The sequence below is a fragment of the Cervus elaphus genome, chromosome 30 (assembly GCF_910594005.1).
Source record: "Cervus elaphus chromosome 30, mCerEla1.1, whole genome shotgun sequence".
NCBI classification, from domain to species: Eukaryota; Metazoa; Chordata; class Mammalia; order Artiodactyla; family Cervidae; genus Cervus; species Cervus elaphus.
The window spans coordinates 17,536,188-17,563,429 of record NC_057844.1 but is presented as its reverse complement, the minus strand read 5'-3'; the positions used below and the strand labels follow the sequence as shown (position 1 = coordinate 17,563,429).

The window sequence follows — 27,242 nt, the reverse complement described above, 5'->3', positions numbered from 1 at the left end:
TTTTGCGTCTTCTTCCCAATCCACTCCCTTCCTGTGACTTTTGGAAGGGATTTTTAAACTTCATAGCTTCTTCTTTACTGATTTAAAAGCAATAAACTCTTTTCTTACATTAATATGTCCACATTTACATTTAACACAATTAAAAATAAATCAACATCTCTACCCTCCATCAAAGAAGTACAAGGAATTAGAGTATTTGAACTTCCATAATGCCTTCCTGTCTTTTGTAATAACCAACTGGCACTTTCTTTCCACTGTCCTTTATTTAGCAACCTCCTACTCCAAATTAGACACCAGTGGTCATTGTCCTATGGCCAGTGCTTATTCAAATATGCTTACGCAGTTTTATATTTATTTGTCAACCATACCTTTTTGAATTTTAGACCTCTCTTCTCCCTGAAATACTTAATTTGATGAAAGTGAGTTGATGGTAATTCATTTTTTGTCTCAAGTTATGAATATTTATTTTCTCTTAGCACTTTAAAGAGGTTACTCACTGTCTGTTGGCTTCTGTTGGCTTCTACTATCAGGAAGTCTATATTGTCAAACCAATTGGATTTTTCTTTTTTTTTGTAGGTAAGCTGTCTTCACTTTTAGGATTGTCTTTGTCTTTACTTATCCTGCCTAAAATGCACTATGCTTTCTCCATCTGAGCATTCGAATGCATTATCAACTCTGGAAAGTTCTCAATCACCGTCTCTTTATATATTGCCTCTCGTAAATCTATTCTCTTCTGAATACTAAGAGGATAAACGGTAAAAAAAAAAAAAAAAAAAAAATAGTCTCCTGACAGTTCAGATCAAGACTTGCCAGCAAGTAAGTTGCAGAAGAAGCTTTCAAGCTTCAAGTTCCAGAGCTAACTTGGTCACTTTGGATGGTAAACCCATGCATGGTTGGGTATAATCCCAAGGAATTAGGATCTTGGTGGTGGAAACCTTCCTTCAGTAAGGAACTGCTTTTTTATCTCCCTGGTGTCCTGGAGTGTGACAAATCTGAGAAACTTTAAGTACGCATGCTTCATCTTGGGGTTTCCCAGACTGTATCTGTGGTAAAAACTCAAATCTTAAGCCTATGGAAGATGAGAGCTGTGATGACAAAGTCACAGGAGATAATATTTCCCACCTACTCTCTGTCAGTAATGGCTAGTTTCCTTGTCCTCTCCCTTTGCAGACGGACTGATTTTTTCCCCCCATCCTTTCAATGAAGAGGCAACTTTATACAGATACTAGCTTTGTGCAGAGATTTCACATCTGACTCAGGAGTTACCCCTGAATGGGTCCATGTACTTATTTCCATCACAGAAGACCTATTAATAATATCTTTTCTTGGTCATCATCAAGATGGACAAAAGATCCCAGTACAGCCGCGGCTTCACCTTTGTCTTATCACTCTGAGCTCCAGCTCTCTCTACGGATTTCCTTATTTTCTTATAATAATAACAGCAGTTAAATGTGTATTATTTATTTTTGAAGCATTTCTAGGCATGTTGTTGGAGGAGGTTTTTCTGGGCTATGAATACTTCAGCTCCCTCCAGGGAGCTTGACTGGGATAATTCTGAAGTGTGAGGTGTTCTATTGTCTGTCTGTCTGTCTGTCCTTAGTCGCTTCAGTTGTGTCCAACTCTTTGCCACCCCGTGTACTGTACCTGCCAGGCTCCTCTGTCCATAGGATTCTCCAGACAGGAGTATTAGAGTATGTTGCCATGTCCTCCTCCAGGGGATCTTCTCAGGGATTGAACCTGAGTCATTTACATCTCCTGCATTTGCAGGTAAATGGCAACCCACTCCAGTACTCTTGCCTGGAAAATCCCATGGATGGAAGAGCCTGGTAGGCTACAGTCCATGGGGTTGCAAAGAGTCGGACACGACTGAGCGACTTCACCTTCACCTTCTTTACCACTAGTGCCCCCAGGGAAGGCCGGAGGTGTTCCATACCATTTCTCAAAGCTTCCTCCAGGATTGAGTGGAGTTAAGGAGCTCATTGTGGAGCTGTTTAAGGACGCACCCCCTAGTGGCCACTTTCTAGAAGGCATCCTTAGTGATCACCTCTTTCTCTTTAAGTTTATTTTTAATTGGCGGATAGTTGCTTTACAATGTTGTGTTGGTTGTTGCTGCGAATCAGTTATTAGTATACACATATCCCTTCCCTCTTGCACTCCCTCCCCTCCCCACCCCCCTGTACTTCCCCATTTTTCTTGCAGGCTCCCTTTCACCAAAGACCTAAGTGCCCTTATTTCCAAGTACATCTACTTCTTTGGGGACTCCCTGGTAGCTCAGCTGGTAAAGAATCTGCCTGCCATGAAGGAGACCCAGGATCGATCCCTGGGTCAGGAAGATCCCCTGTAGGAGAGAATGGCAACCCACTTTAGTATTCTTGCCTGGAGAATTCCATGGACTTTGCGACCATGGGGTCGCAAAGAGTCAGACACAACTGAGCAACTTTCACTTTCTGCTTCTTTTAGGTATTGCCTGCCTAATACCACGTGCTTCTAGGCTCTAGACATGCTTCTAGGTGCTTCTAGAGGAAGCCTCTAAAATATCCTGTTATGCCTGTTAGAGACCATAGTTTCTTTCAGGAAACAATTCTATCCTGGAAAACACATATGCTCTACCATTAACAAGGTGCAGGGGAGGGGGGGAACCAGTATTTAGGGTGGTACTCTGTAAAAATGCATAGGAATATCTCAAAGAAAATATTTTGAAAGTTTAACAGTTCCCTTAAGCTGGGATTACTGGGCTTCCCCAACCTCTCTATACTTTCCAAAGTTTCTATGATGAACATGTATAACTTTGATAAACAGAAAGAATCCCCAAATTTTAAAAAGTCATAGCAATGTTTTATTAAATTGGTAGAGAAAAATGGCGAGGAAAATGGAGATTTGTTCCCAGACCTCAGGTCAAAGTGAGGTGTGTGTCCTCTCACTGTGCTTATCTATAAATCTTTTTTTCCTGTTCTTCTTGTTCTGACCTTAATCTGTCTTACCTAGCTTTTGCACTGGTCCCAACAGGCTCAGCTTACCAGGTTTTATTTTATAAATATACTTTCTTTTGTATCTCCAAACATCTTAGGTATTGTGGAGAACTTTTTTTTTCTATTAACTCTAGAAACTTCACCTGGGTTAGCTCTGCTGGGAAGTTCTTCCGTAGGGAGAAAAGGACATTGGCCTGAGATGGCTGAATTTGACTTTGCCCTGCTCTCTCCCCTGCTGTGACCTTGAATGAGTTATTTGAATACTCTGAGTCTCAGCTTCGGCTAGTTAATTTGCACTCAAATGATTCCATGCAAAGTCACTGCCTCTTGAAAACATTCATGGGGGGTTTGCCAACTCAAGCTTCAGAAATACTGAACTCTTTACTACTGGATCAAGAATGCAAACAGCAGGGCTTTTTTGGTTACTTCTCCCTGCAGGTCAGCTTCATACTCTAGCTGTTTCCCAGGTTGTGTGTCTTCTGTCTTCAGTCACCAGGAAAGAATCTGAGTCCTGCAGGAGACTTATTAGTCAACTGTGACCAACGGGGCTGCCCCTGAGCCAGTGGGCAGCGTCAGGTAAGAACCCCCAAGGGAATGGCTGGGCAGTAGAGTGGTTAGGGCTCTGCACTCCTGTTGCAGGGGGCATGCGTTGATCCTGGTTGGGAACTAAGATCCTGCATGTCACTTGGGCGCAGCCCAAAAAAAAAAAAAAGAAACACAGAAAACCTCATGGTATACAAGGCAAGGTTAGCTCCTAGAAGCATGTGGTATTAGGGGACAACCCCATGGGCGTCTGGGCTTCCCTCATAGCTCAGTTGGTAAAGAATCCATCTGCAATGCAGGAAACCCCGGTTCAATTCCTGGGTTGTAAAGATCTGCTGGGGAAGGGATAGCCTAATCACTCCAGTCTTCCTGGGCTTCCCTTGTGGCTCAGCTGGTAAAGAATCCACCTGCAATGCGGGAGACGTGGGTTCAATCCCTGGGTTGGGAAGATCCCCTGGAGAAGGAAAAGGCTACCCACTCCAGTATACTGGCCTGGAGAATTCCATGGACTGTATAGCCCATGGGGTCACACAGAGTCGGAAAGACTGAGCAACTCATTTCACCATGGGTGTCTACTGCAAGTCCCTTATTGCATTTTGGTAAGAGACTTTGAGATAATGTATGTAAAGTTCATTGATTCTTCTAACTGACATCTCTCCAATGCCTACTGCATGATTAGCACTGTACTGGGCAATGGAGAAGCAGCTAAGAACCAAATAGACAAGCAGCCATGTTTTAATGGAGCTTAGCAGTGGCCACAGGACTGGAAAAGGTCAGTTTTCATTCCAATCCCTAAGAAAGGCAATGCCAAAGAATGCTCAAACTACCGCACAATTACACTCATCTCACACGCTAGTAAAGTAATGCTCAAAATTCTCCAAGCCAGGCTTCAGCAATACGTGAACCAAGAACTTCCAGATGTTCAAGCTGGTTTTAGAAAAGGCCAAGGAGCCAGAGATCAAATTGCCAATATCCACTGGACCATCAAAAAAGCAAGAGAGTTCCAGAAAAACATCTATTTCTGCTTTATTGACTATGCGAAAGCCTTTGACTGTGTGGATCACAATAAACTGTGGAAAATTCTGAAAGAGATGGGAATACCAAACCACCTGACCTGCCTCTTGAGAAACCTGTATGCAGGTCAGGAAGCAACAGTTAGAACTGGACATGGAACAACAGACTGGTTCCAAATAGGAAAAGGAGTATATCAAGGCTGTATATTGTCACCCTGCTTATTTAACTTATATGCAGAGTACATCATGAGAAACGCTGGTCTGGAAGAAGCACAAGCTGGAATCAAGATTGCTGGGAGAAATATTAATAACCTCAGATATGCAGATGACACCACCCTTATGGCAGAGAGTGAAGAGGAACTAAAAAGCCTCTTAATGAAAGTGAAAGAGGAGAGTGAAAAAGTTGGCTTAAAGCTTAACATTCAGAAAACTAAGATGATGGCATCTGGTTCCATCACCTCATGGGAAATAGATGGGGAAACAGTGGAAACAGTGTCAGACTTCATTTTTTTGGGCTCCAAAATCACTGTGGATGGTGACTGCAGCCATGAAATTAAAAGACGCTTACTCCTTGGAAGGAAAGTTATGACCAACCTAGATAGCATATTAAAAAGCAGAGACATTACTTTGCCAACAAAGGTCCGTCTGGTCAAGGCTATGGTTTTTCCAGTGGTCATGTATGGATGTGAGAGTTGGACTGGGAAGAAAGCTGAGTGCCGAAAAATTGATGCTTTTGAACTGTGGTGTTGGAGAAGACTCTTGAGAGTCCCTTGGACTGCAAGGAGATCCAACCAGTCCATCCTAAAGGAGATCAGTCCTGGGTGTTCATTGGAAGGACTGATGCTGAAGCTGAAACTCCAGTACTTTGGCCACCTCATGCGAAGAGTTGACTCATTGGAAAAGACCCTGATGCTGGGAGGGATTGGGGGCAGGAGGAGAAGGGGGCGACAGGGGATGAGATGGCTGGATGGCATCACTGACTTGATGGGCATGAGTCTGAGTAAACTCCGGGAGTTGGTGATGGATAGGGAGGCCTGGTGTGCTGTGATTCATGGGGTCGCAAAGAGTCAGACACGACTGAGCAACTGATCTGAACTGAACTGAACTGATAGTTCAGAACGTTTATAGTTCAGGATCTTTACCAACAAAGGTCTGTCTAGTCAAACTATGGTTTTCCCGGTAGTCATGTATGGATGTGAGAGTTGGACTATAAAGAAAGCTGAGCGCCGAAGACTTGATGCTTTTGAACTGTGGTGTTGGAGAAAGCTCTTGAGAGTCTCTTGGATTGCAAGGAGATCCAACCAATCAATCCTGAAGGAAATCAATCCTGAATATTCATTGGAAGGACTGATGCTTAAGCTAAAACTCCAATACTTTGGCCACTTGATGTGAAAAACCAACTCACTGGAAAAGACCCTGATGCTGGGAAAGATTGAAGGCTGGAGGAGAAGGGGACAACAGAGGATGAGATGGTTGGATGGTATCACCAACTCAATGGGCATGCATTTGAGCCAGCTCTGGGAGTTGGTGATGGACAGGGAGGCCTGGCGTGCTGACCATGGGGTCGCAAAGAGTTGCATATGACTGAGCGACTGAACTGAAACTTCAGAAAAAACACTGGACTCTCAGGAACCACTCCATAAATTCTGGCCATTTAGGTGGCCCGTTAGCATGTGAGTGTGGGAAGTACAGAGAGCTCTTTAGAGGGGAATCCTGCCTTACCCACAGCCAAAGGGACCTGATCTCTGCGAGCTGACCTCCAGTGGAAGATAGAATAGATAACCAGCCCACTGGCGTCGTTGCTGCCCTAATCTCACCCCAGGAGAAACCAGGAAGTGCTCAGATACAGCTGGTGACTGGAATTCAGTCTCTGGGACAGTCCCCAGCTGTGGTCAGTGTTGTGTGGCTGAACTCCAAGGGTGACCCTAATGCAACCATGCCCTGCCAGGCTCCCCCCAGTGCTCCCGCTTCCATCCTTCCCCTTGTCCTTCACAGTCATTCCAGTCAAATTACAACGCAAAGCATCTGCAAAGCACTGGACTCCTGTAATGTGCAAGAGACCAAGATGGCTAAGCTTTGGGTACAGGAGCAGCACTTCCAGTCAAGAGCCTCACAGGCCAGGTATAGCTCTTTTGACTCAGTAGATATGGTTCCTAAGTGTCGAGGCCCTGACTGGTCCCAGCTGTCCCTGCTCAGGTTGTGGATCTCAGCTCTTGTGTGTGGGTTGGGGCAAGAAAGCAGAAATGATCTGTCCCTGTTTTCCCTTGAATTCCTCAAAACAGCTGCTCTTCTCCCAGAGGTAGGCTGGATGTGTGGGGAAAACGGTAACACCGACCTGGACTCATGGGAAGCCACTGCACTCCCTGAGGGTCGATTCCTCAGTAGACAGTTGGGAGGGAGGACCAGACCCCAGGGTTTCACAGCAAGCAGCACTGAACCTTCAGACTTCCTCAAGGACACTTCTGGGGCCACCACCCAAGGGGAAGTGGAGAGGTCTGATACACATGGACTCCAGCTGCCCTCCCTCACCTGCCCCTCCCAACCACAGCAACTCTTAAGCGCTGTATGTTCTGTGGGTTCCAGGGGAGATCTTAGTTTGGATAAAGACTGTCCTATCCTATAGATGCATATTATATTTATATTTCACAATACATAACACAAAAACATTAATATATACACTAGATGATTGCTACCATCTGTTTCATCAGTGACACTCTGGATTTCTTTTCTGCATCTGATGGGTAAGTCAATCAGAAGATGGTTTGTACAAATTCAAAGTTTTAATGGCTGTTAAATCATAAAAGGAAGGATATTTGCACTGTGCATATTCTGTCCACTTAGGGCACTGTCAGCCGGCCATGCACATCTTATTGCACATATAAGCAATGGACAAAGATCTTGAAGACATCTTAGCCACACAAAGGATTCCATTTTGAAGAGGAAAAAAAAAAAAAGCATTTTACAAAATATTGAAGCCATTCGTATTATACAGCCAACTGCAAGAAAATACTGAAAATTAGTATCAAAAGAAATATTTTAATTATGAAAAAAAATCTTTCAAAACAAGGATTACAGAGTTTCATATTGCCATATATACATGTAAAAAAAATACTTCAGGACCCTGCATTCTCAATGCCCATCAAGGTGCAGTCATCTGAATTCCTATTTCTATCATCAACCTTTGACTGTGGCTTACATTGAATACGCTCTTTGTTCAAAGTGTTTTCGTTTCTTTTTTTTTTTTTTTTTTTACATTGTTATGCTATTTGACAAAACAGGTATTTGTGCAGTACAGGAAAACATTAAAATATATTTTAAATTAGGTTAAAGTGCACAGTACATTTGATAGGAAGTAACTGCTAGCTGCCAATCCAAACGACTGTTTTCAGCGCCCCCTCCCCCTTGCCCAGACGGGAGGGCAGCCCTGGCATCGGCTGATGTGTCTGTGTTCAACGCATACTGTCCTCCTGGTCTCTTTTGTGTTCACATCTGTCTTTTCTTACAACTTGTGACTGCTGCTGCTCTAAAAACTCAACAATGGCTTTTCACAGAAGCAAAGGTGCAGTCAGCATTCACAAGGCTTTGAAAGACAAATTCCTGGGAAATCTGTACCTGCAGGGTGGGTGCACATGCATGTAACTGCCTGAAATAGGTTGTGTGTCTGTGAAGTCTTACGTGTCTCCCTCAGACCAACACGGATCCCTCTCCTCTGCTGGGTTTTCTCACCTCATTGTTTTCTGTGAACTTGCTCCCTCCCGGGCCCTTGAGGCTCACAAATACTACTTACTTCACCTTCTCCTGCGCCCACCTTGGTGTTGCATCCACCTGCCCCACCAATTCACTGACTCACTTCTGTGGTTTCACACCAGACCTTGTGAGTCTTACAGTGTTTCATGAGCTACTTTGAAAGCCACCAGCTAAGCTGCAATAAAACAAGCACGTCTACATCTCAGAATTGTTGCCTCTTTTAAAATGGGCAGCTGTAGAAAGTGCTGGTTTCCTGACCTAGGTCCTCTGTATCTTAAGTTACTTCTTGATCACTCTTCCACAAAGCTGCCCTTAAAAAACTTTTTGGTTACAGAATCATCTTTTTCTCCTCTCCACTCTCCTACACCACTTTCTTATTACCTACCTTTTGGTGCTAGACTTTTACCCAGGTTCCAGTGCAAAATCACACGACAAGACACATGAGGCCAACACTTGTTACTTCTTTGCGTTAAAACGTGAATGTTTTGTGCATAGCAAAATAAGTATGAACCCAAAAAAAGAATTGTTCACATTTTTATATTCAAGTTTAATATGTCTTTTTTTCCATCACAGCTATTTACAAATAACTTTGGGGTGCTCTCTTGATTTCAGTCAGTTCATTATATCAGGGGACAACAGGGCTGCTGGAATGTAGGAAGCTGGATGGAATGCAGAAATATAAATAAGACCAATGTTCCATAAACCAAACTGTAAATAATGCCTCCCCAGAAAACAGTTCTTGTCACAGAAGCACCTGTTTTTTTTTTTTTTGCTTAAATTTTTTTTTTGAGTCATATACATCAGAAAACATAACTATGGAGACCTAGAACTACTTGCACACCAAAGAGGATAGAAAATAACTCAATATTTATAATATTAAAATAAAGTGTTTAACCACAAAAAAGCAGTAATAAAATAGTTTCCTAGTTTACAATTTGCATCCAAAGGATGAATAACAACTCACTAATAAATAATATTTATATAAATATTTTGTATGTCGAAAATAGTTTTGTTCTTTTTTTAAAGGCAATGGTCTCAAGAAACTTCTTGAAAAATTTGGTGGCGAAAAACCTGATTGAGTTCCATTCCCTCCACCCCCCTCCCCCACGAAATACACAATGTGTTTGGTTTTAATAAAAACAAATGCATCTTGCTGCAGAAGGGCTGGGCTTGGTGTCTTGGTAATGGCAGTGGGTGAGCGTGGAAGGGATGAAGGAGGCTGTAGAAGGCATTGATGTGCTGCTCCGCTCTTCACAACCAGCTCCCTCATGGGTTTTAGGTAATTACCTGTCTCACCTTAATGTCGGGGTCAGTCATAAAAGGTGGGAAATCTTCTCTTATGTCCTTCCGTCAAGAGGAGCAGGGAGTGGGCGGGTGGAGGGGACAGGTGCTGAGAGCAGAGTCCAGGGTCTCTGACCAGAAAAGCGTCTGAACCGACGCAAAGGAGAGGAGTTGGTCTCATGTGAAAAGAACCTTCGTTACAGTTACATCTAGCAACGCTTGAACGGTAATGCCCACTTTGACCAGGCCTTTCTCTTCAAGGATGTGATGGGGTAGACACAGCTTTTCCTAAAAGGAAGAAGAACAAAGCATGATTTTTAGATGACTGGAATCTAATGATAAAACCTCGAGACACCACTGATAGGAGTTAAGTCGAGCTCTGTTGTCTGCCTATTTGATCACCTCGGACTGTGCTCTCTCCCTAGCTTTCAACCCATTGCAAGACCTTTTCTGTGTTGGCAAAGAAAAAAATGATTTTCTACAAGTGAGGGTTGTTCTAGAAAGACTTCCAGTTGTCCTGAAATGTGCAAAAGATCTAAACATTTTTAAAAATCCTTGACACTAAATAACTGAGCTACATACAGTTGGAAACCACCCACCAGGAACATATTAGCTTATATTCTTATAAAGCAAAGTTGCAGACAGCCTCTCACACATTTTAAGGGAACTTGAATACTCATTTATACAGACCACACAAGGTTCTACTGACCATAAACCTTTACAAATCTTTTTTTAAACTGGCCATTAACCCTGAGTTAGTTCATTTTATTTCCCATGATCTCTGGAATGGAGGCATCCTTTCTCACAGTATGCAAACAGCCTTATAAATAAGTAATTTTAACCACAGCCTTAATAGCCTCCCTTTGAAGACTCTTTTATAAAACTGTCAAAGACACAAATGTCCTGCTACTTTCTCGCGCTGTATTTTTGCTCTTGGGAAATGTCCAGCACATACTACTCAAGGCAACTCACTCCCTGTGTGTGGCACCCTGCATGCTAAACTGATGGTTTACAAAAGAGCAAAGACAAAATAACTTTACACTTCTGTCATTTGACCCTGGGCTAATACCATACAAGGGAATCTCCTTCCAGAGACTGTCTCCTTGACGGGGAAATGACCCCACAGCAAACACTCCCTCTCATGTACCCGAAGATGGAGTGTTCTCCACAGTCCAGTAACCACTTTTTTTTTCCAAACTGGAGTGTAACTGCGTTACAGTGTTTTGTTAGTTTCTGCTGTACCACAGACTGAATCAGCTGTATGTCTGTATATATCCCCTCCCTCCCACCTTCTAGGTCATCACAGGGCGCTGAGCTGAGCTCCTCGTGCTATACGGCAGACTCTCACTGGCCATTTTACACATGGCAGTGTTTATGTCAATCCTAATCTCCCAATTCATCCCACCCTTCCCTTTCACATAGTGTCCACACGTCCCTTCTCTGCGTCTACGTCTCTATTCCTGCCCTGCAATTAATAGGTTCATCTGTACCACGTCTCTGTATTTCACATACATGCATTAATATATGCATATTATCGCTTTTTTCCTGTCTCAGTGGCCACTGTTTTTAAGGAGAGTTGAAAGCTGCATTAAGCCCCAGGTGGTGGACGCAGTGTTTAACTGGAAGCCAACTGGGGTCACCAGTCAGAACTGCTTCCCTTCACGTGACTCTTGCTGGAGGAACCAGATCTTCCTGTTGCCTCAATGCAGGAATCTCCGTAAGTTATCCCAAGGACAGACATTCTGCTCTTAAAAAGATCTTTAAAAGTGCTCGCTTCGGCAGCACATATACTAAAATTGGAACGATACAGAGAAGATTAGCATGGCCCCTGCGCAAGGATGACACGCAAATTCGTGAAGCGTTCCATATTTTTTGCTGCTCACAACCGGCTGCTAACAAGTGGGGGAGGGGGGAGGAGGTACCACTGAAAAAGAAAATGTTTTAAAAAAAAAAAAAAAAGATCTTTAAAAGACACATGCAAGAACCTGTTCCACAACCTCGAAAAGTCTGTAGATTCTCATCTCGCAGTCTTAGCATCCCCCATCGCTCCCACTTCCCTAACTTATAGTAAACTCCAGAGTATCTCAAACTCTGACTCCGGGCCTTAAGTAATGGCCATCTGTCAGTATAAAACAGCTGATTCTTTAAAACACAATTTGAACAGTATTTCAGTGGCTGGTGTGTATCAAATAGGATTATCTTGTCACCAGTGGTGTGTTCGATGTAGAGGCAAGCTTATGCTGCTCGCCAACTTAGTAGCCAAATGCCAACTTGAGAAAGAATAGGAGGCTCTGTCTGAGTTATGCACTGGGCACTAGGCCACAATGGATTCCTCCTGGTGCCACAGCCAGAGGTCAGGGTGTACCCTTTCCCAACACCTGTTTGCCATGGCTTGTGAATCTCATTTCATTGCTAAGACTAGTACCACAGGGACCAGGAATGTATTTTCCTCATTCTTATGGTTTCCACAGAATCCAAGTAGGGAATTATAAACGCCTACTAATTATGGTTAAGCTCCTGGTGCAAGGAATTCCTTGGGGAAAAAATAAATCTTCACTTTATACCAGATGCCAAGATCAATTTGAGATGAGCTGAAGAGTTAAAAAAAATCCCCAAACACTCCTTCCAATCAAATATAGATACGTATTTAATATTTTCTCTGAAAAACAGATGGGGATGAAAATGTGATATAAAAATCACAAAAGATAAAAATGATCACCTGAAAGTGTAAAGCTCCTGTGTATCAAAAAACAAACACTCAATTAAAAGATAAACAACAAACTAAAAAAATCAGCTGTATCAAATTACAAAGGGATTATATTGACACATAAACTCCACAAAGCATTGCAAAAAACACTAAGAAATCAATAGAGCACTGAGGAAGGAACATGAATAGAAGTTTAAAAACGAGGGATTTGCCCAAAGCATTTTGAAGATTTTTGCCTATTTGTCTTGACCTCAGTGTTCACCTATGTTTAGCAGCAAACATTCTCGAGTTCTACAACTAATAGTTGCTCAAAGCCTAACCTCTGTGTGCAACATGGCTTTGACGGGGCTGTCCTGAGTCCTGAGCTGTTACGTCTCCATCAGTGACTGCCCCAGTCCCACGGGTGAGTGATAGCTCCAGTGGTCTGCAGAGTTGAGTTTCCAAGCTATAAGTCATGCCTGGGAAGGGCTGGGGCTCCAGAGAAACAGGATGGGAAGATATGAGGCCTTGGCCGCCTGCTAACAGGACACTGGAGTTGTCACACACCAAGTGAGTTCGAAGTCCTCCCACAGAGTTCAAGATTTTCCCTTCCACCCTTGCAGCAGGTGACAAGGAGTAAACAGAAGATATAAAAGGTTCCCCTTGCATCCTGTCTGGCTTTCTCTTTTCATTTAGACTCCCTAAGAATCCCTGAGGTACCCTCAGATTACATTATGGGGTTGGAGGTACCTAAGAAGTCAAGCATCAGATCACAGAAACCTTATAAAAACCACCAGAACTGGGAGGACAACTCTGATGGGAATCACAACCTGAGGTTCTGGTTGACAGGATGAGCCTCCGAGAAACACCAAGGAGCTTCAAGGGTGGCCAGAAGGCCATTTCTGTCACATTAGTCCTGTCATTGCATATCCCACAGGGAGAGAATCCCTATAGCAGTTGGGATGGGAAGGAACTGCTGTGAATTTACAGCTGGATGGGAAATGATTTCACCTTACCTTGTGTAATGCACTTAAAAGAGAGAGAGGTGAACATTTACACTGGGTTTAAATGCATTAAAATTTCCATGTTAGAGGAGATGAGTGGCTTCCACTGAGAGTGTAGTAGCAGACTGTTCTAGGATGCCCATGAGCTCCTTTGCTGTTGTTTTTTAAAGCACAGAGCAGAATCATAAAGTAGTATTCTGCATATATACACTCTGACCCCCTCTGAAAAACTCGTCAAATCCTTTGCATTGTTTCTCCAATCATGAAACAATTATTCAGTCTTATCCCTTCAGCCATCCCTCTTCTGAGTCACAACAAGTAGGGTTGAAAAAGGCAGGTGAGCCATAAAGATTCAACTCCAAATGAAGATTCAACTCCAACTCTGCAAGACTTCTGGGGTACCTCCTACAGGTCTGGCCCCAGTGGTATAGACTTACAGCACTTTTTTACTTTCTTCTTTTTGACAACTCTGCGAGGTATTGGGTTTTTTTGTAACACTGTATGGAAAAACCTGAACGAACTGAACGAACTTCTTGGCCAACCCAATAAAAACAATATTCTGTTTTACAGAGGAGAAAATGGAGATGTAGAGAGCTTAACTTCGCTACAGACACACAGTAGGTAAAGTAGGATTTGAACTTGTGTCTCATATTATGGCAGCGGCCCCTTCCACGACATCATGTTGCTTCCCGCAAGGTCCTTGACTGAGAAACGAGTATGTTCGTCTGTGTCCAGGAGACAGGAAACGGCCCTGGCCCCTTGGAGTTCTCTCTAGGCAGGTCCCACCAAGTTCAGCATCAGGTGGGTATGAGAGAACCCTCAACACAGGAAAGGCGTTAGCTCTGCTGGTTAGCTCACTTAGTTTCCTTTGTAGTGAGGGACAGACGTCTTGTTCTCGCAGAAAACGCCTCGTGGGAGCAGGCGGATCGCTGTCCCTGCCCGCCTCTCCTCTTTCTTGAGTTTCTTATGCTCCCCAAGAAGCACGCTGCCTCCTGCCAGGCCACCCGTTAGACAAAACGAAGTTACCCAGGCAGCACATTTCACGTGGTTCAGTCTTTCTAAAATGTAAAGTCCTAGCACTAAACTGATTGAACCTTGAAACTGTCTGCATGGGTAAGAGAACTTCAGCTCCTGCTCTGCCACGTGAGAACTCTGAGGGGCTGCTTCCTCCGACGTGAAATACAGATCATGTCAACCTCTTCTAGGCCGAGAGAATTTCTTGTCAAATCTTCATTTGGTTCTCTGTTTTCCGGCCCAGCTACTGTCTAGAATATTTGTTTTCTATACTTACCTACCCTTTCTCTCACCCTTCTAAACCATACCCCCCTTCACCTGGCTATTCCTACACATCTTTAAGGCTTCAGTGTAAACATTATGGCTCTAGAAAGGCTTCAAAGACCACACACTCTCATCAGGGTCAGTCCCCCTTGTCCATGTTTCACATACAGAATCTTGTACCTGACCTATCACAGAAACTTATATATTGAATTCCTCTTTAATTGTCCACTAGGTCCGCTATATAGGGTCCAAAAACCTGTAAGCCAGTCCAGCCTGTGGTCTGTTTTTGTAAATAAAGTTTTATTGAGACACAGTTATGAGTCATCTGTGGCAGCTTTCACACTATAGCAGCTGAGCTGGGGAGTCCTAAAGAGAGGGTCTAGCCCACAGAGTCTAAAATATTTACTGGCATTTTATAGAAAAAGTTTGCCAACTCCTAGTCTAGAATGTAAGTTTTTTTGAAGACAAGGTCACGTAAGCCATGATCACCCTTTTTACTGCCAAGGTGGGGTACTGCACAATCTTCATTCAATATTTGAAGAATGAATGAATGAACACAATCGTAATAAACAAAATCCAGAGAAAAGCCACAGAACTGGATCCTGATACTCTTAAGGAAAAAAGCAAACAGTCTATATACCTGATTATTTATTGAGAACTAATTTCAAAATGTGAAGCCAAATTTTAAAAGCCTAACCTCCTGGGACTTCCCTGGTAGTCCATCCAGTGGTTAATATTTCACTTTCCAATACAGGGAGTGTGAGTTTGATCCCTGGTGAGGGACCTAAGATCCCACATGCCATGTGGCCCAAAAACCCAAACATAAAACAGAAATAGCATTGCACAAATTCAATACATGTTTTAAAAAGCTTAATCTCCTGAGATAAAATCCCATTAAAATATTTTTCACCTAATCCAGAACCACTTTCAAAATCATAAAATTTTAATTTACTGTCCATTACGTTTACCCTGTAGGTAAAACATCCTTTCTCCTTATGATAGAGACCAGCATGGAATTTAGAGCCATAACCCTAGCCACCATACACTAAATTTAATTTCTTACTCACAAACAATTGGCCTTTATTTGTGAGTGCCTTTACTTATCTACTCAGTGATGAAAATCCTGCTCAGTGGTCTTGTTCTTGAGTTCTGTGGGGCCCTTTTCACCAGCACTGTTTTTAAGTGTTTCTCCCCAAGGACAGTGAGCTACCTAGGAAGGACAAATCCATAAGTAGAAGGAACTAATAGAACTTACTTAGTGTCACAGATTTTGGAAATCTGTGACACTAAGTGGCAAGTTGCCATCAACTGGAAGAACTGGAGAAAGAGAAGTTTCTATTTCAAAAAGAATGTGTAAATAAATACTTGATCATTTTTATCAGGTATTAGAGGGAAATACTAAAAAAAAAAAGTCTTTCCCGTGAAAGGAAGATTTAGTATGCATATATAAATCACAACTAAATCCCCAACCACCTCTCAGATAACAAGTGGGTTGACCAAGTATCCCTAGTTAGATGGCAGTGGCAGGCACCAAGCTAGCACGTGAGCTGGTCTGTGAGTACCTGGGGGAAGAACCACAGGGAGGTTTAATAATATTCTGAATAGAAATGAACAGTAATGGGCAAGAGAGTTCATTCCAAGTTTTGCCTAAAGGGCTAAATTAATTTTGTTTTGCTTGTTACCAGACTGTTTGATGAAAAAAATACCATCCAGCAGATCCCCAGAGGAGCAGCACATTAGGGTACAGATGCATTAATGACACAAGAAATGAAAGTGCATCCAAAGAACTACTTCAGAGGCCAGAAGTGAGATAGGAACGCAGCCAAAGAATGATGTCAAGTCAGCGTTGAAAATTAAATCTGCTCTCATGGGATTGTGCTGGTTAGTTTTTATTGACAGAATTTTCTTTTAGGTGGCCACCCAGTAAGTCATCTCTCTTCTTCCTCTGTATCCCCATCCTAATTAAGAAGAAAAAAACCAACAGCTATGACTATGGAAGGGAAGTCTCAATGCACTGGCAGAGCTGGACGTAAGTGCTGAGTGTAACTCTGGGGGTGCACAGATGAATGTATTGATGGGCCGATAAAAACTCGGATTTATCACCCAAAATGTGTTTATTAACAACTTATGGCTCATGGTGCTCGTTAGACATTGTACAAAGGGATTTTATTGTGTTACAGGTTAATGAGTACAAGACAGCACCAAAGGCAATTCAGCACATCTGCAGGTTACTTATTACACAACTGACGTGAATTAGATAACTTCCACACACCCTGTATTTCACCAATCAACACAAAATCAGGAGGGAAAGGCTCAGTTAACTCAAGATATTACCAAGTAAAGACTGTCTCCTGTTGGAAAATCTGATCTGATTTACCAACAAAGCACCTTTATAAAATATATTCTTCTAACTATGTGAGTTTTCCACATTCTCAAGTCCCCTAGATTCATGGAAATGTTCAGAAAAATAAAATTATCTTCTTAGTAGCCATCTATAAAGACTGCTTCCATCTGAGTAAATTAGAAATTTATCTTGAGGAAGTGAACTCCATTCTCCCCCTCCACCCAACCTAAGAAAAGATATTTGGCAGCCAGATGTAAATTGAAGCACTAGGGAGTCTGTCTTCACCTTGGAGCAGGGCCTTCTCGTATTATAAAATGACATCCCCAAATCAGGAATATGTTGGTCTAGATAAGATCACAATGTCCTTTTCTTTAATTACAAACTGATTAACATTTTTCTGAAAGCAGATATAATAATTAACATATAATCCTTTAAATTTATTAAATATAAAAGTATCTTGCTAATGTCACTGGAAATCAACGGTTAAATGGAAATTTCAAGTCACTGGAGAAACCACATTCTTCTAAAATAAAAGCAATCTCATTGGCTCCTACCATAGTAACCCAAGCCCCAGGACCAAGAATGTTCCATGACTCATGGCTTTATTTGGAAATAAATACTGTCAAATCCATCACATTCTAGACTTGAAGTTATGATGTGATGTAGAAAAAAAAAAAAGCAAAATGACCCATTATATTATTTAAAAATAGAAATCCCTTCTGGAAAGTCCTCTCTAAGAGCCTCAGAGTAGACCAAACAAGGAAGAAGTAAAAATATACAGAAAGAGTGGTGTGCAGCGGATCCTCCAGGGGGCGCTCTGACAGTGTGAGCCCCCTTCTCCCCACCGACCCTTCAGCACAGTCTCATGCAGCAGGGCAGAGGGGCTCTCAGGGTGGAAGTGGAGGGTCACCCTCCCTGACGCCCTTCACAGCTCCTGCTTCAGGAAGCAGGGAGGAAGCCAAATGGACAGCCAGCAAAGCAATCATTTTCCAGATGGTAATTTTCAACTTGGTCAACAGTGGTTATTATTAAAGATTTTTATGGACCAAATTGGACCCCAAATGCTTGCTTTCTGTCTTGGCAAGGCGGCCCCTCTACAACCCAATCCTGCATTAGGATTCAACTTCAACACTGACCCAGTGGAAAGATTTTCATACGCTAAATCCCCTTTGCTCCTGTTCTAGAAACTTCTTCGGCTCTACCCAGGGCAGCAAAGCTGACTGGGAGTGAGAAGAGGCACCGCCCAGCACTGCTGCTGGTACTACGTGGACAAGGAAACGCGAGGTGTGGGCACACGTAGTCCTCACTGCTTCTCAGCAAGTGAAACTATTTAATGGGAGCCGCATTCTATAAAGTGTGCGCTTCTGGAAAATCTGATGGATAAACGTTCAGCTTCAAAACTTGAGAGACTACTGAAGAGATGACAGGGATGGAAGTTGGCAAGGCAAAGGCTCGGAGGGAGGAAGGACCCTGTCACAGAGCAGGGGACAGACCAGAGCGTAGGGATGCACATGCAGGCGTTAGGGAGGCAGAGCATTCCAGCGGTAAGTGATATAGATCAGCACTACAAATAGAATATGGACAAGACAGAAGCTTATAAGGTCCCTGGAGCGGAGGGCAGAAGTTGGTTGTGGGGGTTTTTCCCCAAGTGCCAGCAGAGTGTCAACAGTCTTTCGAATGTGACGAAAATCCAACTGCAGGATGTCATACGGAGAGCAGAGGTCAGCCTATTCCGAGGGCAGCCATCAGAACAGAAAGAGACAGTGCATACAATTAAAAATACACAGAACAATGGCTGGAAAGAAGCACACATTTTTACTTACTAGCAAATGGCAAGAGTAACCCTTTATTTCAAGTAGGTAAAAACCGTTTCACCAAATTTTTTTTTTTTATTAATTACAAAAGAAAAGCAGCATACCCAAGGACTTCTATGCAAACAGGACAAAGAAATTCTTTACCTCCAGTCTTGCTAGTGAGGAACAGAATGTTCTTGTAATTTATATGTCATTCTGGTATTCAAAGAGTTTTAATATTCAAGTGTTCTCATATGTCAACAATGGCATTAAAATTAAGTTTTTCACCTGGGACACATTTAGGTCTTCACCTTACTAAAGGGAAAAATATAAACTTTAAAACTTAATCCCTTTCTTCACCATTCTCTTAATGCATTTTTTATCCTGGTCTATGAAGACTGAATTTAAAGTATTCTCTCTGAAAGGTAATGCATGCACCTAATTTGTTTTTCTTTTAGAATTATTGATAAACGCTGGGCATTGCTAGTTCTAATTATATCCCTATATGTGCCCCAAAAGTACATTAAATTTCACATTTTTGCTACTGACAGAAACCAAAAGTCTAGCAGAGCTTCTTAGACCTGCAGTTAAATAATAGTACATTCCTACATAGCATCATTATGTAAATTTCTTCACCACTAAACAGGTATGGTTGGGGCACGGACCTTCAGGTTTTGTCTACGTGACAGTCACCATGCAAGGAGGCAGAACTCTTTCTTTCTCAACTAAACACAAAAAGTAGGTGCTGAGTCTTGAGTTGACCTCTGGATGCCTACTGCTCTCAAGAAAAAAATGGTTTTCTAATACCCTGAATTCCTGACCAGTTTCAACTTAAAAATTATAACTGATATGTTGGTATGAAACCAAAGTTCTGGTTTTGTTTCCAAATTAATAAAGAAAATATTTGAAAATATTTGTGATATATTTCATAAATGCAGCTTTATGTCCAAATTTGGCAAAGCATTTAAATATATATATAATATATATTTTATGATATACTTTGCAACAACATTGCCCTCTGTTCTAGCATCACTGCTAAGCAGAGGCAAATCACAGAGCAACTGAAAGATGATTCTAAAAGACTATGTCTTTCTCATATATTCTGAAGTTAGCTTGATGTCCCCTGGTAAGGAGGCAAACTCAGTGTAAATGGGTTGAATAAGATTATAAACCTCCCAATCTTAATTTATTAACAGAAGACATTTAAGGAAATTAACAAACCATGTTATATCTATTCAGATCATGCATCTTTTCTCAGTGCATTAGGAGGAATCGAGTGAGCACTGCTATTTTCTCAAGAATTAAAACAGCTACATGTGTGTGTTACTTGCTCAGTCATGTCTGACTCTTTGCCACCCCATGTACTGTAGCTCACCAGGCTCCTTTGTCCACGGGATTCTCCAGGCAAGAACACTGGAGTGGGTTGCCATTCCCTACTCCAGGGGATCTTCCTGACCCAGGGATTGAACCCAGGTCTCTCGCATTGCAGGCAGATTCTTTACTGTCTGAACCACCAGGCTACTAATAGAATGTATTTCACTAGGACAGTGATGGAGTCAAGAATTAACAGATGGGGAAACATCTAGAAGTAGCTTCCTATTGCAATAATAATTTTCTATTGCAACGTTGTGCTTAATCAGTGAACTCTGAACAAAACGAACATAAGGCAGAAGGCATTTGCACACTGAAATGTGATTGACACAAAAGTGGTATTTCCATGGGTAAAAGCAGTAATGTATCTCCAGAATGTATTTCAATACATTTCCCAGAACCTTATGGAAAATGTCTGGTCTGCTTCCCTGCAACTCCATTAAAGAACTCAGATCGTCTATGGTTTCCAGTGTATTTATTTAGCAGTACACTTCTCACATGGATAGGCAACACAGATCATTCTTCTCATTCTGGAAATAATTTTCATGACACCACAGATTTTGGGTTTTATTTAGATTACGGTGGGTAGAGCTGTTTTTAGCCAGTCCGTGGCGGGTGGTTTAAATTAAATCACAATCTCTGAAGAAAAAGGCATGGGTCTAAGATTGGCTGACAGGCAAAAATCATAATGGGTGGAGTATGGGCGCCTCTGCTTCCACCCAAGTCACACAGCTCACAGCCATCAAATCAGTCCCTCAAGGATGCTATGACGGGAACCAGGGCTGAAATTGCCAGGAGAACCTGGGAGTTTTCTGACCCTTGTGCTTCCCCAATTTCAGTCTTAATAAGAGGGACTTAAAGACTATGCTTTATTTTTCTTATAATTAAAATAAACACTAAAAGAGAAGGAAATTTAAAGAGGTCAAATTTCACCATATATTTACAGCACTAGTAATTATTGCAAGGTGTTTGAAAAACATAGTTAATACACTCAAGAGTCCCCAGAGGCAAGTGCAAATACTAATTTCCATTATAGTGAACAGAAATCACCATTACTAGAGGTTAACTGATTCTGATACAAGGTAACATGTGGCTAAAATTACTATGAGAGATTAACTCAGGTTCCCCCAAATACTACAGATATAAACAGATATGTAGATGGATCTGGCAAAAGGTTTAATTTACAGGCATTCGGAGTGTAACAGACTAAACTCTAAGAATTTAGAATTTAATAATTCCAATACTGTTTATTTATATTTAATTTTAAAGGCAGTATACTTATCAACACAAAGTATTTTGAATAACATATCATAGCACAGGAATGTTGATGGTTATTCTGAAAATTTAAAGTCTTAATTGACAAGGTATAATTTGCCAGAGAGTGAAGTAGGAAAAGGTTTCCAGAGTTTTCTCCAGATATGAGAACTAATCACCAATTTTATGCACTTAGAGAGTAATTCTAATATTGGTATGATAATTTATCTAGAAATGTAATTTTAAGCATTTGGAATAAAATATTTATTTTCAACCATGTACATATGAAAGGCTGTTAGACCACTGACCAGACTTTGTTCGGGAGACACCCAGTGGGAGAGGATTCTTACATGAATGGTGATAAACACCTACTAACTATTAAGGGATGACTGGTTTTCCAAGCTAGAGATTAGCTTTATTTAATAAATTATGAATTTAAAAACTGATTTTAATATAATCAGGTGTATAATCAGGGACCTGCACCTCTGGTTATCCAACCTCAGAGATAATCAATGCAAACAGAAACATAAGTCTTATAATAACAATCTCACCACCCCTCAAAACTGTTTATTAGTTGGGATTTAAATTGACACTAAAGTCATTGATTTGGGGAAGAAAAGAGGCATTGGGCTCAAAGAGGCCAAGGAACTCTTATCTCCTATTTTAAGATTAAAACAAACTAAAAAGGTAGCTTCTATATATAAAATGTGTTTCAATTAAAAGTTTCAGATCAGTTTTATATGTATAGTGTCCTAAACCCTCAAAACAGGTGTAAAGTAGGAAAGGTTTTACAATTATTTTCAAAAATAATACCTCATATAAAAGTAAAAAAATACAAATATGAAAGGTCCTGACAAGAAGATTCAATCATAATTCCATTCATATCAACACAGTCATCATTAGCCTCTCAGTGTATTTTAGGATTTTATTTTTAACTCATCTGGTTGATGCAGAGGACGGACACCAAGTGACTTGCCTTGTGGACACGGAATGAAAACATTCCACCTCCCACAGTCCAGCAAGGACCCCTGGCCTCTGCGTTGCCCAGGCAGGCAGAGGCCCTGTACAGTTCATGGAGTTGCTGCCCTAATCCTCTTCCCTATTTCCTCCCTGGAGCTAGTAATGAATAGGAAGGGCTAGGCAGCTAGAAAACGAGGTGTATTTAATTCCAAGTTCCTTCTTCCTCTAAAGAGAGCAAGTCTGTTAAACGAAGGACCTTGGTCCACAAAGAGGTTGGAGGCCAAGGTTTCTCATTTAAATTGGAGAGACAGAGAACAAGGTGTCCATTCTCAACAGGACCAAGGGTTCCCTCCTCAGACAGAAACCTGGGCAACTCCTCTCAGAAAAAGACCAGGGCAATCCCCTCATAAAATGTGGTGACTTTTCTCAAGAAAGATCAGGGAGTCTCACCTTGGAAAGACACATGACAGAGACCTGTTCTCTCCCAGTAGAGATCTCTCGGAAAAAGAACAGGGCATCTCCTTTCAGTCAGAGATCTGAGTGTCTTGACCCAGAGAAAGAGTAAGGCTTCTCTGCTCAGAAGAAATGTGAGTGACTTCTCTCAGAAAAAGACCAGGGCTTCTCCCCTCAAGCAGAGACCTGAGCAACTTCTCCCAGAGAAAGACCAGGATGTCTCCCCTCAGTCAGAGACCCGAGCACTCCTTCAATTAAAAAAAAAAAAAAAAACAGGACATCTCCACTCAGAGACACCTGAGAGACTCCTCTCAGAGAAAGACCAGGGCATCTCCCCTCAGACAGTGAGTTGGGCAACCTCTCCCAGGAATGACCAGGGTTTTTCCGCTTGTCAGAGACACAAGCAGTTTCTCCCAGAGAAAGACCAGGGTGTCTCCCCTCAGTCAGAGGCCTCAGCAACTTCTCCTAAGAAAGACCAGCTTGTCTCCCTTCAGTCAGAGACCTGAGCCACATCTCCCAGAGAAAAACCAGGGTGTCTCCCCTCAGTTAGAGACCTAAGGGACTTCTCCCAGGGAAAGACCAGGGTGTCTCCCCTCAGTCAGAGGCCTCAGCAACTTCTCCTAAGAAAGGCCAGGCTGTCTCCCCTCAGTCAGAGACCTGAGCCACTTCTCCCAGAGAAAATCTAGGGCATCTCCCCTCAGAGACCTAAGGGACTTCTCCCAGGGAAAGACCAGGGTGTCTCCCCTCAGAGACCTGAGGGACTCTTTCCAGAAAAAAAAAGCAGGACATTTCCCCTCATGTAGAGACCTGGGTGACGTCTCTCAGGGAAAAACCAGGGCATATCACCTGGGCAGAGAGTTGGGTGACTTCTCCCAGGAATGACCAGGGAGCCTCCCCTCAGAGACCTAAGCAACTTCTCCCAGAGAAAAACCAGGGTGTCTCCACTCAGAGAGACGCCTGGGTGACTTCTCCCAGGAATGACCAGGGCTTCTCTCCTAATTCAGAGCCCTAAGGGATCTCTCCCAGAGAAAAGACCAGGGCAGGTCCCCTCAGAAACCCAAGCACTCCTTCCATAAAAAAAGCCAGGGTGACTCCGTTTAGAGACACCTGAGCAACTTCTCCCAGAGAAAGACCAGGGCTTCTCCCCTCAGAGACCTGAGCAACTTTTCCCAGAGTAAGACCAAGGCTTCTCCCCTCAGTCAGAGACTTGAATGACTTCTCCCAGGAAAGACCAGAGCTTCTCTGTTTAATCAGAGACCTAAGTGACTCCTTTCAGAGAAAAAACCAGGGCATCTCCCCTCAGACAGACAGCCAGGCGACTTCTCCCAGAGAAAGACCAGGGTGTCTCCCTCAGAGAGAGACCCAGGTGATTTCTACCAGAGAAAGACAAGGACGCTTCTCCCCTCAGACAGAGACCTAAGTGACTTCTCTCAGAGAAAAACCAGTGTGACTCCCCTCAGACAATGAGTTGGGCGACTTCTCCCAGACAAAGACCAGGGTGTCTCCCCTCAGACAGAGACCTAAGTGACTTCTCTCAGAGAAATACCAGGACATCTCTCCTCATAGGGAGACCTGGGGCAATTTCTCCCAAAGAAAAACTAGGGTGTCTCCCCTCAGACAGAGACCTGAGCAACTTCTTTAGGAAAGACCAGGGCGTCTCCCCTCAAAGACCTGAGCAACTTCTCCCAGAGAAAGACCTGGCGTCTCCCCTCAAAGACCTGAGCGACTTCTCCCAGAGAAAGACCTGGCGTCTCTCCTCAAAGACCTGAGCGACTTTTCCCAGAGAAAGACCTGGCGTCTCCTCTCAGAGACCTGAGTGACTTCTCTCAGTGAAAGCCTGGGAGCCCTCCTTCAGTGAGAGAGACCTGAGCAACTTCTCCCAAGAAAGACCAGGCTGTCTCCCCTCAGAGACCTGGGTAGCTTTTCCCAGAGAAAGGCCAGGGTGTCTCCTCCTCAGACTTCTCCCAGGAAAGACCAGGGCATCTCCCCTCATTCAGAGACTTAAGTGACCCTTCTCAAAGAAAGGCCACCGTTTCTCTCTTCAGACACAGACACGGGTGCTTCCCAGCAGGCTGAGAGACTAGGGCAATATCTCTCAGAAAAAGCCAAGGCTGTTTCCCTCAGGCAAAGAAACCACAGGATCTCTCTTCAGACAAAGATTTCAGTGTCTCCCTCTCTACCCACCCCCACCCCCCCAGCCCAAATCAAGGTGCAATATTACCCGGTAAGAAAAAAAAAATATTTTCTAGTACTTTTGATGCTTCACAAATGAGAGATTTCTCTTGACCTGAGACCAGTAGGAGTCCTAAAATAGCCCAAAGTTTGGATAAACTTGGGAACCCTCCAGTAGCCAACTGTGAATTCTCCACATCAAGGTCAGAGACCAGGAATGACCAAGATGACTCAGAAAAGGCAAAGAAAGCCTCAATATGTTCACAAAATACCTCATTACCCAGAGGCTTAATTGAACAGATTTTTGGTGATTGAGAATATATTCTAAAGAATTTGGAAGCCCACCAAGGGTAAGCGTATGTTCAAGATCAAGTTAACACTTGCACCAGAGGTCAGAGACAGCACATGGTCTGACTGGCATCAACACTACAGGTGTCTTTGGGACGAAGCTAGCAAAATCTCCCAATTCCCAGATTTCCATGAGATAATTTTCCCACAGCTGAGCAGCTGATGGCAGAAAGCAACTGGAACAATTTTGAAATCATGAGGCTGCAGAGCATCCATGGATTATTAGCTAAAAGAAACCTTAAGGGTTCAGTGATTTTCAAACTATAATTAGCAACAGAACACTTGTCCCCCAAGGAACTCTTAACTGGAAAGTCAGTATATGCCACAGGCCAAGGAGAAACTGCTGTAGCTGAAGCAAGGCGGCAGTTATGATCTGTAACCTCCCCATGTGGCTTTCCCTCGCCTCCTGGGTGGGGCCTTGGAAAGAATCCAGGGCTCTGGAGAATGTGGCTTAATCTATTGCTTAAGTCCAACACCTGCAGTTTGCAGAGCAGGGAACTCTTTGCATCAAAGAGAGCCTCCATGTATGCCAGAAAGAAGGCAGGCGCTTGATGCTTTTGAACCCAACAGACCTGGGTTCAAAAGCCAGCTCTGCTGCATCCCAGCTGCAAATGTGAGGTTAGGAAATTGTGTAACCTCTGTGGACCTCATTTTCTTCATTGCATGGTAATAAAATACTTCTAATCCTCAACAGTGAGCATTCAAGAAGATGAGGCAGGTGTAAGAAGTTCTCAGTGAATGGCTTTCATGGCTCTAGTCTGCAACAGGCACAGGACCAGTTAACGACACAGGTGCGGCTGATTTATCCCAAACCCCGCGTGCCCCTCACTTCGCTCGCAGATCCTCTGCACTCACCCTCACGCCTCGCCTTCCAGGTGCTGTCTCTTTAGTTGGGGAATTGGCCCCAAACAGAAGAAAACAAAACCTAAGGCACAGGGCAGCAGGAAGAGAAGTGACCCAGGCTGAAAGAACTACCTGAAGAAATATTAACTCCTCCACCAGGAAAGGAACTTTCCAGGGAGGGCCATTTCCAATTTGTTTTTAAGGATCTTTGCTTGGCATTCTCACTAGCAAACCTCTACCTCATCCCAGAATCCCTCAGAGATGGCAAAAATGCCAGGTGTAGCCCTAACAGAATTTCTCCAGAACTCCAACACCAACTACTTTCTGTGATGTCAACTCCTATCAGTGGCATCAGCAAATCCTAACTGTGCCCTAGACTAGGAAACGTCTATATCCAGCCTTATCCAAACATAACAAATAACAGAGGTCTAGAGTCACCATACCGGAGAAGGCAATGGCGCCCCACTCCAGTACTCTTGCCTGGAAAATCCCATGGACGGAGGAGGCTGGTGGGCTGTAGTCCATGGGGTCGCTAAGAGTCGGACACGACTGAGCGACTTCACTTTCACTTTTCACTTTCATGCATTGGAGAAGGAAATGGCAACCCACTCCAGTGTTCTTGCCTGGAGAATCCCAGGGACGGGGGAGTCTGGTGGGCTGCCGTCTATGGGGTCGCACAGAGTCGGACACGACTGAAGCGACTTAGCAGCAGCAGCAGCAGAGTCACCGTACACATCTACTACACACTCTAACCTTCTGCAGAGATATACTGGGCTGCTTATACTGTCTGCAATTCTGAATGCAGCCAATTTGAATAAGCCACATTTATAGGTAAGCCACTCCACTGAACACACAATAAAATGCTTCATGAACCTGACCAACCCCAAGGCAGATACCTGGGACTGTGTCCCTGGAGACTTCTAAAGAAAATATAATAAACTATAACAATGGGAACAACTTGAAAATTGCTTTCTTCCCACTGTATTGCTTTATGTGCAATAGTTTTAACTTCTCAGCAACCACATTCCACCCAGATGAACCTAGTAAAAGTTAATAAGCTGCCGACCCTGACTCCGGTTTGTAGTTTCAAACCGTAATTCTATTACAAAGGGCAACAAACTCGGGCTAGAGCACAGCTGTGGCTTTTCAGTCTCTCCAGGATGGTTTATCACTGTCAATTAGA

General features: G+C 43.0%; 1 protein-coding gene and 1 non-coding gene across 3 annotated transcripts in view; one reads left to right on the top strand and one right to left on the bottom strand.

Moving 5' to 3' along the window:
* Positions 1-7,541: 7,541 nt before the first annotated feature.
* LRCH1 (leucine rich repeats and calponin homology domain containing 1) overlaps positions 7,542-27,242 on the bottom strand; it is a 213,037-nt gene continuing 193,336 nt past the window's right edge. The window contains exon 19 of one of the 2 annotated variants that reach the window (XM_043892447.1): positions 7,542-9,841. In XM_043892447.1, coding sequence (XP_043748382.1) covers positions 9,731-9,841 — 111 coding nt within the window. In that variant the 3' untranslated portion in view covers positions 7,542-9,730. Of the gene's footprint in view, positions 9,842-15,416; positions 18,593-27,242 lie in introns of those variants that run through there. The other variant, XM_043892448.1, reaches the window with a different exon arrangement.
* Positions 11,320-11,426, top strand: LOC122687175. Its single transcript, XR_006339068.1, has one exon. It is a non-coding gene; the product is annotated as a U6 spliceosomal RNA (small nuclear RNA).